The 17,172-nt window shown below is 33.3% G+C and overlaps 1 protein-coding gene across 6 annotated transcripts in view; it reads right to left on the bottom strand.

Annotated features, from left to right (window-relative positions):
• Nucleotides 1–17,172, bottom strand: part of LOC118200960 (lethal(2) giant larvae protein homolog 1-like) — a 280,707-nt gene that overhangs the window by 74,936 nt on the left and 188,599 nt on the right. For all 6 annotated transcript variants that reach the window (XR_015040817.1, XR_015040816.1, XM_085815717.1 and 3 more), the window contains exon 17: nucleotides 12,829–13,001. Coding sequence is in view for 4 of the 6 variants with exons in the window: in XM_085815717.1 (XP_085671843.1) it covers nucleotides 12,829–13,001 (173 nt within the window). In the remaining 2 variants the exon portion in view is untranslated. The remainder of the gene's footprint in view (nucleotides 1–12,828; nucleotides 13,002–17,172) is intronic.

The raw sequence follows: 17,172 nt of genomic DNA on the forward strand, positions 1-17,172 counted from the left end.
AAAAAGCTCACTTAGAAATATACTCACACGGAAAAAAGCTTACATGAATTATGTTCACATGGACAAATGCTCACATTAACCTTTTCAGGGGCGATAAATAAAAGCATGAAAACTGTAGTAAAATTTTGCTGTAATATAACTGTTGTAACTGTTATATTTTATACCACTGCCCCTGTACGACATTTTTTTCCTGTAACTGCTAATAATTAATTTTTGTTTCTTTACTCTATTTTTGCATACTTTTGATGCATATCTATAAAAATTGACGTTTGAAGGTAGTTATTCAAGTTTTGAGCCAAAAAAGTTGCAAAATTTCTGCAAAAATTTAAAATTCTAGAAATAAAATTAACATTTTTAGGCACTTTGATGATGCCTCTCAGTTGAACATTATGAAGCAGCCTTCGAAAAATCTCCTAAAACCACAAATTGTTGCGAAGGATTTAGCCTCTCATCGTTTGTTATTAGCTAATGTAAATACAGGATGTACTGAGGTAAAAAAACGAAAACATGAAAAACTTATATTTGGTAATCGTGAATCACATAAGAAACTATGATGAAACCAATGATAAAATTAAATATTTTAAGTAATTTAAATAAAATAATCATTCTAAATTCTCATTCATTATTCCTCTAAATGTTTATATTAAAACATGTGTGACTTATATTTATTATTTTTTTAACAATTAAAATTATAATAATTTTTTACTTTATAATTCTGTTTCATGTTTACTTCCTTTCTCCTCTCCTTTTAATTCAAAACGGTCCATTTGTTAATTTTATGTAGCAACTGAATCTACACATAAGTTATAAAGTTTTTGAAATATATACCATAGATGTTTTGGTAATTTAAACAATTTTTCTTAAGAAAATTCAAGTAGGTGTATGATGTTCAATGTGATTCATTACTATTGGAATATTTCTATGTGAATTATTTATCAGTGGGCGTATTTCTATGTCAGCATACTTCTGTGTAAGCTTTTTTCCATGTCAGCATATTTCTAAGTGAGCATTTTTCCATGTGAGCTTATTTTTGTGTGGGCTTTTTTTCTGGAGCATTTTTCTGTGAGCAATATTCCTGTGGGCTTTTTTCCTAGAACCAGAAATGATACAATTAAAAATATGAAATCGTAATTTATGAAATAAAGAACAATTATGATTTAAAGGGTATCAATATTTACAAAAAAAGCTTAATATTTATTTGTTTACTTTATTAAACATTTCTTTCAATGTAAGTTGTTTAAGATGTTTCCACAAAAAATTCAAAACGTTCCTTTTTCTTTTGTCATATATAGTGGACTTTCTAATGTCATACTTCTCGCATAATTTTGAGACGGATAGACCTTTATCCATTTTTTGCAGTAATTCCACTTTTTGTTTAATGGACATCGAAACACGCTTTTGCTTTGTAGATCCTTTGGCAGATCCAGAATTGGAAACTCTTTTTGACATAATCGAAAGTTCAAGCTTAATTTTTATAAAATTGTTCTAACAGTCTGCAAAAAATAATAAGTGCGATTCAATTAGAAGATTAAGGAACAGTGTAATCTGAAACATTAACTGAAGTGACTTAGATAATTTTAGCCAAGCTTATACCGTTCATTGTACATTAAACGTGCATGCGTAAACGCATATGCACATGTATTTACGCATGCGCATAAAGTTTGTAGCTTTGAGGTCCGGTTTATGGACGTCTGGATTACAGACTTTGTACTGTATTTTCATTTTTAATTCCATTCACAAAGCCATGTTTGTGTGAAGTTGCACTTTCAGCAGTTATTATAACACGTAAATATTGTGATATAGCAGCATGGAAATGAGAATGGCTGCATCTACACTGGTCATCAGAATTATCAGAATTAAATGATTAATGAGAAAAAATAGCAACCAATATCCAATGCCATAATTATTTATGTTAATTAAATACAAATGAATACAAAATTGCACTTCCACGCACAAGTTAAAACCAGAAACATGCAAATTCAGTGATCAACAATGTGGTGTGCAATGGACGCATGTTAGAATTCCAGTCTGCAGTGTTGTATAAATTGATACTGAGAATACTACTGAATACTGATACTGAGAGTCATCAGTATTCAGTAGTTATGGCTCAAAAACATAATTTAAGTGAAGGTCAAAAGTGGCAATTAATTGCTAGAATTGAGGGAGATCACTCACAGTTTGAATCTCTCTCAAAGTGTCATATCAAGAGTTTGGAGCCACTTTTTAAGCACTAGATCAGTTGATAGTCTGGTCAAGGGCAACTAAGAGCAACAACTGTATCAGAAGACTTTTGTGTCATAGTTGGTTCGAAGAAACTCAATACTCGAAGCCACTACAAGAGATTTGATTTTAGATCTTCAGGCTGCCAAAGGAACTCGAATTAGCCTTTCTGCTGCTGCACAAAGGCTTATTAAGTTGGTCTCTATGCCAAGAAAACCAATGGTTTCTGTTCCACTCCAGATTCCACAGAGACCTGTTTAAAGTGGTGCTGTTGTAATGTTTAATGGAGCCAAGATGACTGGGCCCAAGTATTGTTCACTGACGAGTTCAGATACAATCTGAACAGTGATTCCAGAAGTGTTTTGACATGGAGGGAGAAAGGAACATGCAACTTGCCTTCCTTTGTCCATAAAACATCCCATTTCCATGACTGTGGTTTAATGGTATAGGGAGGAATCACGCTAAATTGCTGCACCGAGCTGCATATCTTACAAGGAGGTTCTTTAACTGCTCGGAGATATGTGGAACCAGGTATTGAAACTCCAAGTTAGACTGCTTAGGGATGCTATTAGTTGGCCCAGAGTTTTGCCAGTAGATGACATTGTGTGGCCTCATCGAGCATATATAGTGTCAGAATATTTTTAAACAGAAGATATCACTTGAATGGACTGGCCACCTTACTCACCCGACTTGAGCGTGATTAAGCATGCGTGGGATGCCTTACGGCACCAAATCTCACTGTGACAAATTCCTTACCAGACTCCCCCAGGAGCTGAAAAGTTCACTTTTATAAGAGTGGCATGCAATTCCACATGACTTGATCAACACTTTGTTAAAGTCTATGAAATCAAGATATGAGGTATGCATATCTGTCTGAGACACTCCAACCTGCAGTGGCATTTAATACTGTATATTATGTCCTGGTCCATTGGCTGGATCAATGATGCAGTATTTGGGGGGGGGGTGAAGGGCCACAACAATGTCACTTATTAAAATGATTGTAGGAGCACCGAAAAGTAGCACCGCTATCCATCTTTTGCAAAATTTTTACTTTTTGCATTACCATCAATTGTTTTTATATTTTTCAACAAAGCAAGCAATAAAATCATGAACATGTTTCTTACCTACTATTGTATTAAGAAGCACAGAAATTTAAAAAAAAATATATCTACAAATAATCTGCATAAGACAACAAAATGGCAGCACTAAACAATCTTGAGGAATGACAAAACTCAAAAAACACAACCACGTAAGTCGTGAACTTGAAAGAAAAGTTGAGTGATCCAATAGAGCACTTGTGATCCCACTTGGAAAACCAAATTTGCGCTGCCATGCTACCCTCTCGCAGTGTGCACGAATTGCAGAATCAGTTGGTGAGTGCTTGGTACCAGATACCTCAGACTACATATCAGCTTTTTGTAGAGTCAATGCTATGCCGCGTGCTGGCAGTTTTGAGAGCTAAAGGTGGTCCTACATGTTATTAACAGGGTGGTCATAATGTAATGACTCTTTGGTGCATATCGCTTTGTTAAATTTTCTTCAGTTGAAGGTGTTCAAGAATTTTTCCAGATGGCAAAGAAGCCAGTCTTTTTCACTATAAACATAATTTAGTAATCACACAGTTAATTTTGCCTTAATTTCAATTATAACTGTTTCCAGTTCTTCATATTTAAGTGACACCTCCATAAGCCAAAACACCCCACCAAACTGCCTTCTTCTCATTGAACTTCCACTCAATACCTTAACAAGTAATTATTAGCATTTGACTTTCTGTGCCCTTGATGGTATTCCATAATTTTTGTAAATCATTATCTGCCCTTTTGAAAGTTTTTGCATTCTCTGAATATATCATTCAGCATACTCCTCTTCTTTAACTAAATCTTGTTAAGGGCAGAAGCAAGTCTACTGCTGTTTGACTAGACACGAGTTCCAGATGCATAACTCTTGTTACAGCACATGTATACAGAGCTTTATAAGCCTTTCCATGTTCCTCCTTTGTGATCAAATGACCAGCAAAATTGATTCCAACAACTTCAAAGGAATCTGCCTCTGTTATTCTTTCAGCCGGTAATGCAGCGTAAATCATGACTTAGACTCTTAACTCTAAATCTGTAGCAAATCACACACTTATTAATATTACTCTTTACACACTGTTGGCCTTTTAATATACAAAATTTCTCTATAATCTGAGAGAATCTTAAGGTTTCAGCTACACTGGAATGTCCTAGCATTTTGTAACAATCTTTAATGATATGATCTGTTAAATGACTCAATCAGTTACAGATCAAGCCAGTATTCTTAAGAATTTCACCTATTCTAAGTATTCCATTTGAGTCGACAAATAGGTTTAATGCAACTGTTTTCAAATTGTCTGTGCTTTTCTTTTTCTTCAACTTCCTTATTTCCTCTAAATTTTTCTTCCTGAGTCTTCTTCACCCAGAAATTCTCCTCTTCAAGCCTTGACACGTTCAGTTCTCCTTAGTTCTAGGTTTTTCATATTACTCATCAGAAAATATAAGATGTTATTCTATAAACATTCTTTATCTACCTGAAATTCTTGATAAGAAATATAGGTTTGCTCTTTTCAACAATACAGTTTGCTGTTAAGATTCATTTCTCAAAATTTGTTATTTTATCATTTTCAATAAGAATTCTTGGAGTTCTGGGCCAATGGTTCATATTTAATAAAAATTAACTATGGTGGTGTGGCCACACCACCATAGTTAATTTTTTGAAAGGGTTTCCACTTTCTAACCTCTTGTCAATAAGTGCAAAGGTACTCACAGCTGGGACAATAATTCCACCAACCTGGATAAGTTTTTTCTTCGATTTCTAGACATCTGTTTTGTGTAAATTCTTTCCATTTCATTAGGTCCCCACTGACACAATGCAGTACTATTTCTGAATCTGTCCACAGGTATATCTTCATTTCTAAGTTCTTCAGTGCATGTCATATAAGTGTGATGAGCCAAGCTCCTATGACTGCTCCAAAAAGTTCCAATCGAGGTAACTGCTCCGTGTTTGTAATTTTATTGTTTGGCCGATGGAGCACTTTCGCGATGCATTTTTGTTATTGTGAATTTATTATGTTAATTTATTAGATTTGGCAACATGAAAATAATGTACAAGTTTAGTTTTTGATAATCGGCAATTCACATACTCCTTATACGCAAAGAATTTTTCCTTACAAAATATACTCACTGTCATAACTGTTTCTATTCTCTTTAAGAATAAAATTAAACAATATTGCTAATTTAAATGCATCTTGTTTCTGATTACGTTAACTACGCACATCCTGGTCCGAGCAAGCCACAGAACCTGAACCTATGGATTAAACGATATCAGTTTGAAACCAAAAGTAAATAATGACTATGGACATTGCAGCTTTAAATTGCAAATGTGGAAACATCAAAGGACAATTAACAAGGATTTCAAATGCTCTAACAGCAGCAGAAAAGCAAAATGAACTTGATATCGCACAGCTACAAGCTCATTTCAATACAGTAGTAAATATTCATGAAAAATTCAAAGTGCTAAAAACTGACTATTATAAAATACTCAAAGATGATGAGTTTGAAGAAGCGAAAGCTCTGCTGTCTCAAGTGGATGAGGATATTAAAAAATTAAGACTCAGTTTAATCACAGAAAAACTGGGTGGGGCTTTTTTGGGGGACAGAAAAGGGAGAAGCCAAATAATTAGAAACATCAAATGATAACTTTTCTTCACTTTTTAAAGCTTTAGAACAAAGATACGAAAATAAAAGAATAACTGTAGACTGTCATATTAAAAACATTCTAAATATGCAATCAATAAAACATGAATCTTCTAAGGAGCTTCGCATCATATTAGACAATATTAAGAAAAATCTTGGATTTTGCAAGAGATAATCCATCTAATGTTTCATTATCAAATGTTGTTCTTGACAAATTAGACTGTGAAACACGTAAGCAATATGAGCTAACATTAAAGGATAATAAAGTACCAGATTTTGATACATTTTTGAAATGTTCAGAAGATGTCAAATTTTAAATAGTATTAATGCTAATATTCCATCTAAATTTAATCTGGAATGACCAAATCTCTTTTGATTAAATCTAACAAATCACCTAAATTATGTATCACTTGTAAATCCCCTTTGCATGCACTGTATCACAGCGATAAATTTAAACATATGAAATTATCTGAGCAAGTAAGTTTGCCAAAAAACAATGGCTTTGCTATAGCTGTCTTAGTGAATTCCATTTACTATCTCGCTGTAATTTGAATAGTGCTTGTTATTTTTGTAAGAAAAAATCTTATCATCATACACTGCTACATGCATATTCATCACCACTGACAGGTTCCAGTGCTCATAAAGGTCTAGACATTACGAGGATGATAGAGCTCAAGTAACAAAATCAACAAAACATAAATGCATCAAGGTCAATTGATTTGCATCTGCCAGAAAATGCTCATATTTCCTTCTTCTCAAATGGAAATAATAAAAGTGTTCTGATATATACTGTAATAATTTATTTGCGAGATGCGACTGGTGAAACCAGACCCTTATGGCCGATTCTAGATTTGGTTTCTAAAAGTACATTTATGACTACAAAGAGCAGCTGATGGTTTGGGTTTGAAGAAAGAAAAATAAACGCTCCAATAAGCAGATTAAATTACACATCGCTGGGAAAATTGACTTATTAATTGTAACAAACATAACTAATTTCACACCTTCCAAAAGAATAATTATTTCAAAATTTTACATTCCAAGGAAAATCACACTTGTTGACCCCTTATTTTTCCTTCCTCAAAAAGTCAATATTCTGTTGGGTGCCGAATTATTCTTCTCAATTTTGAGAGATGATAAAATAAAATTGAGAGACAATTTGTTCTTGCAATACAGCTGTTTTGGCTACCTTAATTCAGGCAGTATTTCAGACAATAATTCGTAATTTTAATAATTTGTGTTATACACCAAAATACTGTTTCTTGTCTTAGAAACTCTCAATAAAACCTTCCTGGAAGTTCCTGGGAAAGAAGTAGAAACATGCAAAACTCACAATGATGAATTAAATTATTGCAACGAACACTTTGCGAAAACACATTATAGGAAACCAGACTGTAGATACATGGTTGAAATGCCACTCAAGTCAGAATTTTTTGAAACAATGTTAGGAAATTCTAAAGAAATTACATTGAAAAGACTAGATCAGTTGTAGACACACTTGGAACGGGATCCTACTTTGAAAGCACTTTGTGAAGAACTTCTTAATGAATATGAAAATTTGCATCATATGGAAGAGGTGAAAGAGGATACACTTATCGATGAAGGGTATTATTTACCACACTGTGCCCAATCAGCAAAACAACTAAACTACGCATGGCGAGTTTGAAAAACTCCAGAGGGCATTCCTTAAATGATTTATTCTGCAAAGGAGGAGTGATTCAAGAAAACCTCTTCACAGTTCTAATTAGATTTAGAATACACAATTTTGCCTTTACTGCTGACATCAAACAGATGTTCAGAATGATTGAAGTTAATCCTTCGCAAACTACGTTTCAAAAAATCTTATGGAAAGATAGCAAATATGCACTAATTAAGGTTAATTATGAACTGTTAGGTACAGGACTGCATCAATCCCACATTTAGCCACCAAAGTTTTATAACAATTTATCTTAGATGAGGGAAAGGACTTAGCTTCAAGAGCAGTCCTCCAAGATTTCTACATGGACAGTCGCCTTTCTGGTTCTTCAGAATTCAACCAGTTACAAAAACTTATGCTAGAATTTAAGCCTTTTCTCTAAAGAGGAGGAATAACTTTGCACAAGTGGTGCAGTAACAAGGCACCAACCACTGAACTGCAAGAGTTCAAGCTTTACTGAAATTCTGAAGAAATAATAGTTAAAATGTTAGGAAAGTTTTGGAATAGTTTAAGCGATTCCTTTAGATATAAGGCAAACATAAGCGCTAATCCTTAACTTCACCCAAAGAGATGTACTATCTCAAATAGCATGCATCTATGATCTGCTCGAACTCTTGAGTCCAGTTATTGTTAAAGCAAAGATCTTTATGCAATAGTTATGGTTGCTTAAGCTAGATAGGAACAAAACGCTACCTCCAAATATTGTCAAACAATGGGAAAATTTCATTAGAACACTATCAGATTTGAAATATATTCATGTGCCAAGATGTTTTTTAAAAACTGATATCAAGTTGGTAGTACTTCAAGGTTTCTCAGACACATCTTCAAAGGCTTAAGGTGCAGTGACATACATCCAAACTATGTCCAGCACCGGTGAAGTAAACACTACACTTCTCTCCAGCAAATTATGTGTTACCCATACAAAATTCATTGCAATTCCAGTTCTAGAGCTTTCCGCTCACCTTCTTCGCACAAAACTAATGGAAAAGGTTCTAACAGCTTCAAACAGACTCATTGAAATTGAACTCTGATTCTGCAATAGCCCTAGCATGGATCAAGACCCCTTCAAATTTACTTAAGACATTTGTAGGCAGCCAAGAGCCTCCTAGGGAACCCAATTTCGGTGCCCTTTTGGGAGGTACATGTAAAGGCCTTCAAGTACCATCTAAAGAGAGTGGTAGGCTCCATTAAGCTAACTCTGGAGGAGTTTCTGACAATAATAGTTCAAATCAAGGGCATTCTCAATTCACGGCCACTCTCATCCTTATCTACTGATACAGATAATTTTCAAGGCGTTAACTCTTGGATATTTTCTGATGGGGAAACCAATAAATGATATCCTAGAACCAAATTTTTAACTGACAAAAGAGATAATCTTCTAATCAGGTGGCTGAGGAATAAAAAATTAGTTCAATGGTAAAACAGCTACCTAAATGGGTGCTTAAAGGCCAAATATAACACCTGACATGCTAATCTTATTAAAGGACTCTCAACTTCCCATCTGTAATTGGTCTTTGGCTCTAATTATTAAGGTGATTCTAGGCCCTGATGGAAGTGTCAGAGTTGTAGACGTACGCACACCAAAGGGTGTTTTCAGAAGACCAATTTCAAAAATCTGTATTTTACCTATTATGGATAACGATATTTCTTACTGTTGGATAATTTATTTTGTTTTTATTGAATTATTAATTGGTACATTTGTTGTAAGTTGTGTCATTATGATTTTGTATTCATATTTTTTTCTTTAATTTTGAAATAATGTAATATTTCAATGCCAGGCAGGATGTTCCATAATTGTGACATTATCGTTTGGCAGACAGAATGCTTTCCCGCTTCTTTTTTGTTACTATAGATACAGCAGAATTTATTAATTTAATTTGTTAGATCTGGCAATATGAAAATGATGTAAAAGTTTAGTTTTTGATAATTGGCAATTCTCATATTCCACTATGCAAAGAATTCTTCCTTATAGAATGTACTCACTGTAATAACTGTTTCTATTCTATTTAAGAATAAAAATGAAACAATATCGCTAATAAATGCATCTTGTTTCTGAATACGCTAACTACGCACAATATTGTAACCTTCTTTATGGGGACCACTCCTTACTGTTTTGGACATGACAATGATATTTTCATTGTATCTGAAATATGCAACTGTGCCATATCCCTTTTGGCTACTAAAAACAGTACAGTTGAATATCCAACACACTATTTTTTTACTAGATTGTTAAAATAATGTCTTGGGATCTCAACATTTTTAAATTTAGCAATCTCATTATATCCCAGTCTTTAAATCATTTCTACAATTTCTGGTCAAGTGGTGCATCCTACTAGTATCCCCTTTGCCAGCATTCTATCAACACTCTAGTTATAACATCTTCCACTACCAGGATTTGGCGATTGGGTCCTTTAAAAGGGGGAGTATATAAGGTATTTACCCTGCCTTCTTAGCATCCCTTTGTGGTGTAATGTCTACTCGGCGCATGTTCAGAGGTCCGTGGTTCGAGTCCTGGCAAGGGCATTGCTAAGTTTTCATCTCTTTGCTTAAAAAATACTCGATGTCTACAATACTTTCTGCTGTATCTATAGTAGAAGAATTAGAAGTCTCATTTAATTTAACACTTTTACATTTCTAAATTAATCTTCGATTCGCACAACGCAATTTTATTTTAATACTCCAAGTATCAAGTATTTCTATTTCATATTATAATGGCTGATTCACTTTCAATGTTTAATTTAAATATATCACTTTCATTTAGGATATGTCACCTTCTAATAAATCAAATTTAATACTGTCTGATTTCATTTCCTTTTCCAGTTTAGTGATCAGTCTCTTACCTGACACTCCTAGCATTCCACGCTTTTTTAGTGCTTTTCATTTATCTCTCTTAATAATCAATTTAATTAATTAATTTAATCAATTTAATTGATCAACAATAAATACTTAAATCATAATCTATCTAAAGTCCACTAGTAATCTCAGAACTTCGGCACCATTTTGTTTTTTCCATGGTTGTAATTTTTTTATTTACATAATTTTATCTTCAACACTGAATGATATTTGGTAAGAAACCTTTTTTGCTCACGTTTTTTTCAAGAAGTCTACAAGACATTTTTTGAAGAAGAATTTGCTATTTTATAACATGCAAAATCTTTATTTGCAGCTATTTGCAATTTGTCTGCTTTACATCAAAACTTTCCTCTTTTTTCCCCTCCCGTCGTTGCCATTCCATCACAAACAAAAATCTGCAATGCGGTAAGAAAAACAATACACATAAAATGAGGAAGCTGCTTCCTCTCATACCCAGCCACATGAAACTGCAACATGGGCTGAAGACCATTTCCAAACAATTCTTACAATTCAATTAACTGCACAATAAAGCTTTCACAAAGGAATTTTCTAACAGAAACTGGCATTATAACATTGCATATAGGAAAAATCATGAACATTTCCTCAAGTCAATCCAATCAGTTGGCAAGAGCTAAACTGAGACAAAATTCCACTGTTCCATGATCTTTCTCCCTTAGTCATTGATGGGCACATCAAATCTTGGACGTAATAGTTTAAAATCTCAATGTTAAAGTACAAGTTTTCCAGACATAGTCTCAATCTCTGGTCAGTTGCGTTTGAAAGGATCTGCTTATGGAAAGAAAATCTTAGGTTTCAATTCAATCTGGATCAGGTTCTTACAACTTAATTTTAAAAGCCAAATAACATTCATTTGCAGAAAACGTAATTTTACATTATCTTTTAAAAAACACAAAACTGCAAAAGGAAAATGATCTTTTTGAATGTGTGCACTACAATTCTTGATAAAATTCGACTATGATACTTAATTATTTTAAATTTCTTTCTTAACCATGATATGGCAAACATTTTACATTTAAATACACTTGATGAAGGTGTAAGAAACTGATTATTTACTTCATCATGATTACTGATTATTATAAAAAATTCAGAATGAAAAAAATAGATTAAGTAAACTAATTACATCACCCCCATAAGGTAATTCAGCTAGTGACATTTCCATATTCTCATGATTCAAGACACAAAATTATTAAAATTATTATATATATCTCCTCTTGGACATATGAGGTGTGACACACACACACACACACACAAAAAAAAAAAAAAAAAAAAAATACTAAATGTGTAGCTTCAAAAAAGAGTGGAGTTAGCAACAACTCTTTTGGTGATGTCATGCCACATACCTCCTCTACCTTAACTGATCATGCCAGTCGGGAGTACTGCATCACTGAGTGAACCATTTTTTCAACCAGACATTTTTCCAGCAGAATGCAGTGCAAAACCCGAACAGTGAATAAACATCAAGTTTCTTGTGAAACTTAAATCGGTCATGGAGTAAACATTTCAAATGTTAACTGAGGCTTGTCTCGTGCATGTGTGTCTGAATGGCACAAGTGATTTTCATGGGAAGGGACAGTGTGGAAGATGATGAACAAGCTAGGGGCCTCCAACACGTTCATCATGATTGAATGAGTTCCCAGTGGTCAGACTGTTAATCAACACTACTACATTGAAATACTAAAAAGACTTAAATAGGGGAAAAGGCCTCAGTGGGGAGTGATAGATGACTGTTGTACCAGGACAATGCACCCACTCTGCCCTATCTGTCGAGCAGTTTCTCACCAGCAAAAACATTACTGTGATGAGGCATCCTCCTTATTCACCTGATTTGGCTCCACGCAACTTTTTTTTTTATTTCCTAAAGTTAAATCTTGCTTAAAAGGAACTCATTTTACCACAGAAGTTCAAGCAAAAACAGAGAATCTCCTGAAGGGCCTTCCAGAAACCTCATTCCAGAGCTGTTATCAGCTAAGGCAGCACCAAATCCAGAAGTGTGTGAATGCTGAAGGGGACTACTTTGAGGGTGATAATGGCACGGAGAACTGAATCTGTAAATACAATGATTTACTGGACTAGTCTTTTTTTTTTTTTTTTTCTTTTTGTGTGTGTGTGTGTATCACACCTTGTATTTATAAGCATATAAATTATGAATGAATTTAGATTAACATCCCATATTCAAAATACTGCTTTATGTGCATCCATTTATTACCAAACTTAGAATGAGCAATGCAAATACATCAGGCTTCAACTGTTTTAGATAATGGCTACTCAAACTAAATGACCAGAAATTATGAAAGAATAATGATATATTTAAGGCTGTTTCTTACATACTGTTTATTATAAAACTCCTTCCAAAATATAAACATCGAACAGAATTGATGACTTCATCAGTTGACGATTCCCTCTCAAATTCTAAGGAATGGAGTTCTGGAGAAGGTGAGCCAGCAACTGGGGCCTCTGGACTAGATGCAACACTTTCCCTCTTGGTAGTGCTTGCCTTAGAACTACAAAAGTACAATTTATAATATAGTTCTGTTGACATTTATATTATCAGATTCATTATGAATAGTCAAGCAAATTTGAATATATTCACTTTACCATAAGATTAAAAAGAAACAGCAAAAAGACCAAATTTTGAGAAGCTGAATTAAAAGTACTGTCCCTTTTAACGCAGCCTCCTTTTCTGCATTTGTATACTAATTCTAGTGTTTGCTGGAGAATTAGAATGCTTCTACAGAAGTTTTTATACAATTAAAATGGAAATCCTCTGGAATAAAATAATTTTATACTGCAAAGAAGTAACAGGTCTCATAAAAGAGAGTCCTTAAGTTCAAAAGGCAAAAACGGATGAAACTGTCAAATGGTGCTAATATCTATTTGATACAAACAGTACTGTATCTTCAGACAGTTAATGCACCATTTTGCCATATGTTTTGAAGCATTGCAGAAAGGAAGTTTATTGCAAAAGATCTCAGAAAGTTTTCACATGGGAATTAAGAATTAGCTGTTAAACTACATGGACATCAAATCACAATGCTCTAAAGACACATCAGTTCTGACAGAATTAAAATTCACAGCGCTCCCTCCATAGCATCAATAATGGCTAAATACTCTAATTAAGTAACTGCATAACTTTGCTCATAAGACCTTTATTTTCTATAACGAAAAGCAATTGGATGTAGGTTACCATCTGGGTGCTCTTGTCTCTCGAAACTGCATCAACAGCTTCTTTAGATGCATCTACAAATACATGAGAAGGATATCTTGGATTAAATAAAATTGGAATGTATTGAAATTAATTTTTTTTTTCTTTCAAATTTTGAAAAGCTATTTGACATTTAATAGTTCATTTTTATAGGGAAAATTTAATTTAATAGTTCATTTTTATAGGGAAAAATTACTTTTTTGAGTAAATTTGTTAAAGGGGCTCTAATTTTTGCACAATTTTGAATAAATTTATGGTATATACAGTACAAAGTCTGTAATCCAGATGTCCACTATCTGTAATTATCTATAATCCAGACCTCAAAGTCACAAACGTTTTTTTTTGTATGCTTTACGCATGTGTGTTGTAAAGATGTGTCTCCAGATACGTTAAAAAATGTTTGGCATAATTTATGGCCAGCTAGCATATTTCATGGGGAGGACGACGAAGATGATAGCCGCAAATTTGAAGGTTTTCGGACATCACAAACTAAAGCTGAAATTTTCCAGTTATTGGATTTTGTAAAGAAATGTGGAGAAGCGGTAATAAATGAAGATGATATAACAGAAGTTTTCCATTGCAACGACAATGCCCCAATCATCTATTAATTAACAGACGGCGAAATCTGTAGTATGGTTCTAGATCCAGAAAATACCGCTTACAATAGTGAATAAAGTGACAGAGAGGTTATTGCAAATGAAAAAAATTCGATTGACAAGTTAATGGGTATTCTCGACACAGCAATTACCGGACTTGAACAGTGGAACTTTGTAAATGAACAAGAAATTATGTCTGTTTATAGAATTAAAGAGAAAGTATTAGCACAAAAAACAAAGCAAGTTAAACAACTTACATTGAAAGAAATGTTTAATAAAGTAAACAAACAAATATTAAGTTTTTTTTTTTTGTAAATTTTGATACCTTTTAGATCATAATTGCTCTTTATTTCATAAATTACGGTTTCATATTTTTAATTGTATAATTTCTGCATGCCATCTTACCAGATTTAAATTGATGATCTAACCCCTAATCCGGAATCGCTGAAGTCCCCACGAGTCCGGATTACAGACTTTGTAATGTATTTATATTTTCTAAAAATCTTTGTAATTCTTTAACATTTTTATGGCGTCGTAATTTTTTAATAACTTCAATATTTTCATTACTAGGCTTTTTCCTGCTTGAACTTAATATCCTAGAAAATTTATCTTTTCTTTAGCAAAATTACACTTAGATAGTTTTAATTTTATATTCTCATTTTCGCATATGCCAAATATTATCTTAAGATGTTCATCAAAATTTGGGAAAATACTATAATATCATCAAAATACTTTAAGGCAAACTGAATCTGATATTTGTATAAAATTTGTTGAAGAGCTCTTTGGAAAAGAGCCAGGAAATATCCAACTCTCCATTGGGGTTTTCGTCACAAGTAAATCCTGCCAGCTTGTATTTATATGTGACATTTGGACTTGAAGAAAGAAGTTGCAACGGATTGGTGTTGGAGAGGCTTTACCGTGCAGTTAAAAAGATGGATGCATAAACCAAAAACTTCCAGATGTGGCCTTTTAGAAACATAATTTTACTTCTTGATAATGCACATTAAATCAGTTTTTTGTAGACAAGATAGTTTTAGAATATAGCTAGCAACGGATTTTTGATAAACTGAGCATAGTGGCACAGAGGTTTTGCATGGCAGGAGAAGTTAAGAAGAATGATGCAATATCTCAAGCAGTATTTATACTAGGCAGGTGCATATGTACAGCTAAGCTGTGTTTGGCTAATTTTAGGTTTTAGTTCTCTTTGCAAGCAGTGTTAAGTAATTTGAAAAGATCTCAAATTCAGGAGAAAAGATAAACTTAGGGGGAGAACACCAAATTTAGAATAGTCAATTTTGAGGCTTCCAATTATTTCTTAGTGCAGCCATCGTGCTTTAAGTTTCTCTACCTGTCTATACACATATACACCGATGAGCCAAAATATTAAAATCATCTCCACATTTTAAACTGAACTTGTCTGGATGATGTGAAGGGCACGTGATTAAGTTGGAATGGTACAGCAAAATCAGCATCAGGCAGTGGCTCAGCTGACAGCCCAATACAGTGTAGTTCCAAGTGCAAGTGTTTCGGAACACACAGTTCAGCAGACACTGTTAGATATGGGACTGTGTACAGGGTTCGTACACATTTCTGCACATGAAAATTAAGTACTTTTAAGGACTGTTAGTGAAAAAATTAAGGACCTATGAGTAAAAAGGAACTGAATAAATTCAATTAAAAATATGATCTATGCCTGAATTTCACTTTTGTGATACCATCCTAAAAATAAAATAGATCTCTAAGCAGTATGCATTATTACTAAACATGAATTAATTAACATAATTATTAATAAGTTTGAGAATAAAATAAACTTTATGCAATTTATCAAATAGCATTAAATATTTTACACTTACAACAGATGGACATATTTGAAAGAAGAAAAGTGACATTTACGTTTTACCCAGAGTTAGCTTTATGTTGATTTTTTTAAATGTCTAATTTTGTCACGTACTTGGTCAGTCTAGAGGTCGAGTAAATAGCAGGTAGATTTTATGTCAAATGGCATAAGTTAAAATGAGAAGTAAGATCATAATCAGAATGATTCAGAACAAAAGACTGAATGTTGTTACTGCTGCTGCTTGTCTAGAGAGAGACCTGCTCATTAGAACAAACCTGAAAGGCCTGATGTAGGTTCGCAAGTGTTGAAAGTTAGTCGGGCTCTGTTTGTTGCAGTTTGTGTCGTAGCTTCGTCTAGAGTTTCAGGGGTTGTAACCCAGTTAATATACTTTAAGGTTCTAATAAGCCATTAAAGAAACAGAGATAATAAGTAATTTTGTATTATTTTAAGTCTTACTAGATTCAAAGAATAAGTTTTACTTGAATTTTTACATTTTTGTGTTTTATCTTGTGACCTCAGTGAGTATTAATGAAAGGCAATAACTCGCTTTAATACATAGAGATAATTTTTAAGGGTAAGCAGTTAGTTATAAATAATTAAATTAGGTAATTAGATAACCTTAGTCATTATGGATTTACATGGCCACAATTAAATTTTATTTTTTAACAATATTTGTTAAAAAAGCCCTATTAAAATCAAAATCTAATCAAATTTCACAGTTTAAAATGCATGTAATTTATAACATTGATTCTAAAACGATATTAGGATAATTACACATTAAAAGCTACAAAACATTTATGTTTTGTAACAACAACACTCAACAAAATATTTATCCGTCATTTTAATTTGAAGCCTTCCAAAACATTTTGGCTAGTTTATATCGATTTCCTTCTCTTTAAGCATCTTTTCTAACAATTAGAGATTTGTCTCAAAATGGAAACCAATGCTCTCGCTAGTTTCTGCATCAACCTAACTGCTTTATCTCTTAACTTGTCAACCTCTCCACAATGTACCTATGATGGTTTACTTGATCTGGT

The sequence above is a fragment of the Stegodyphus dumicola genome, chromosome 4, assembly GCF_044657685.1.
Source record: "Stegodyphus dumicola isolate Sdum_Otavi_A_Nest chromosome 4, ASM4465768v1".
NCBI lineage: Eukaryota > Metazoa > Arthropoda > Arachnida > Araneae > Eresidae > Stegodyphus > Stegodyphus dumicola.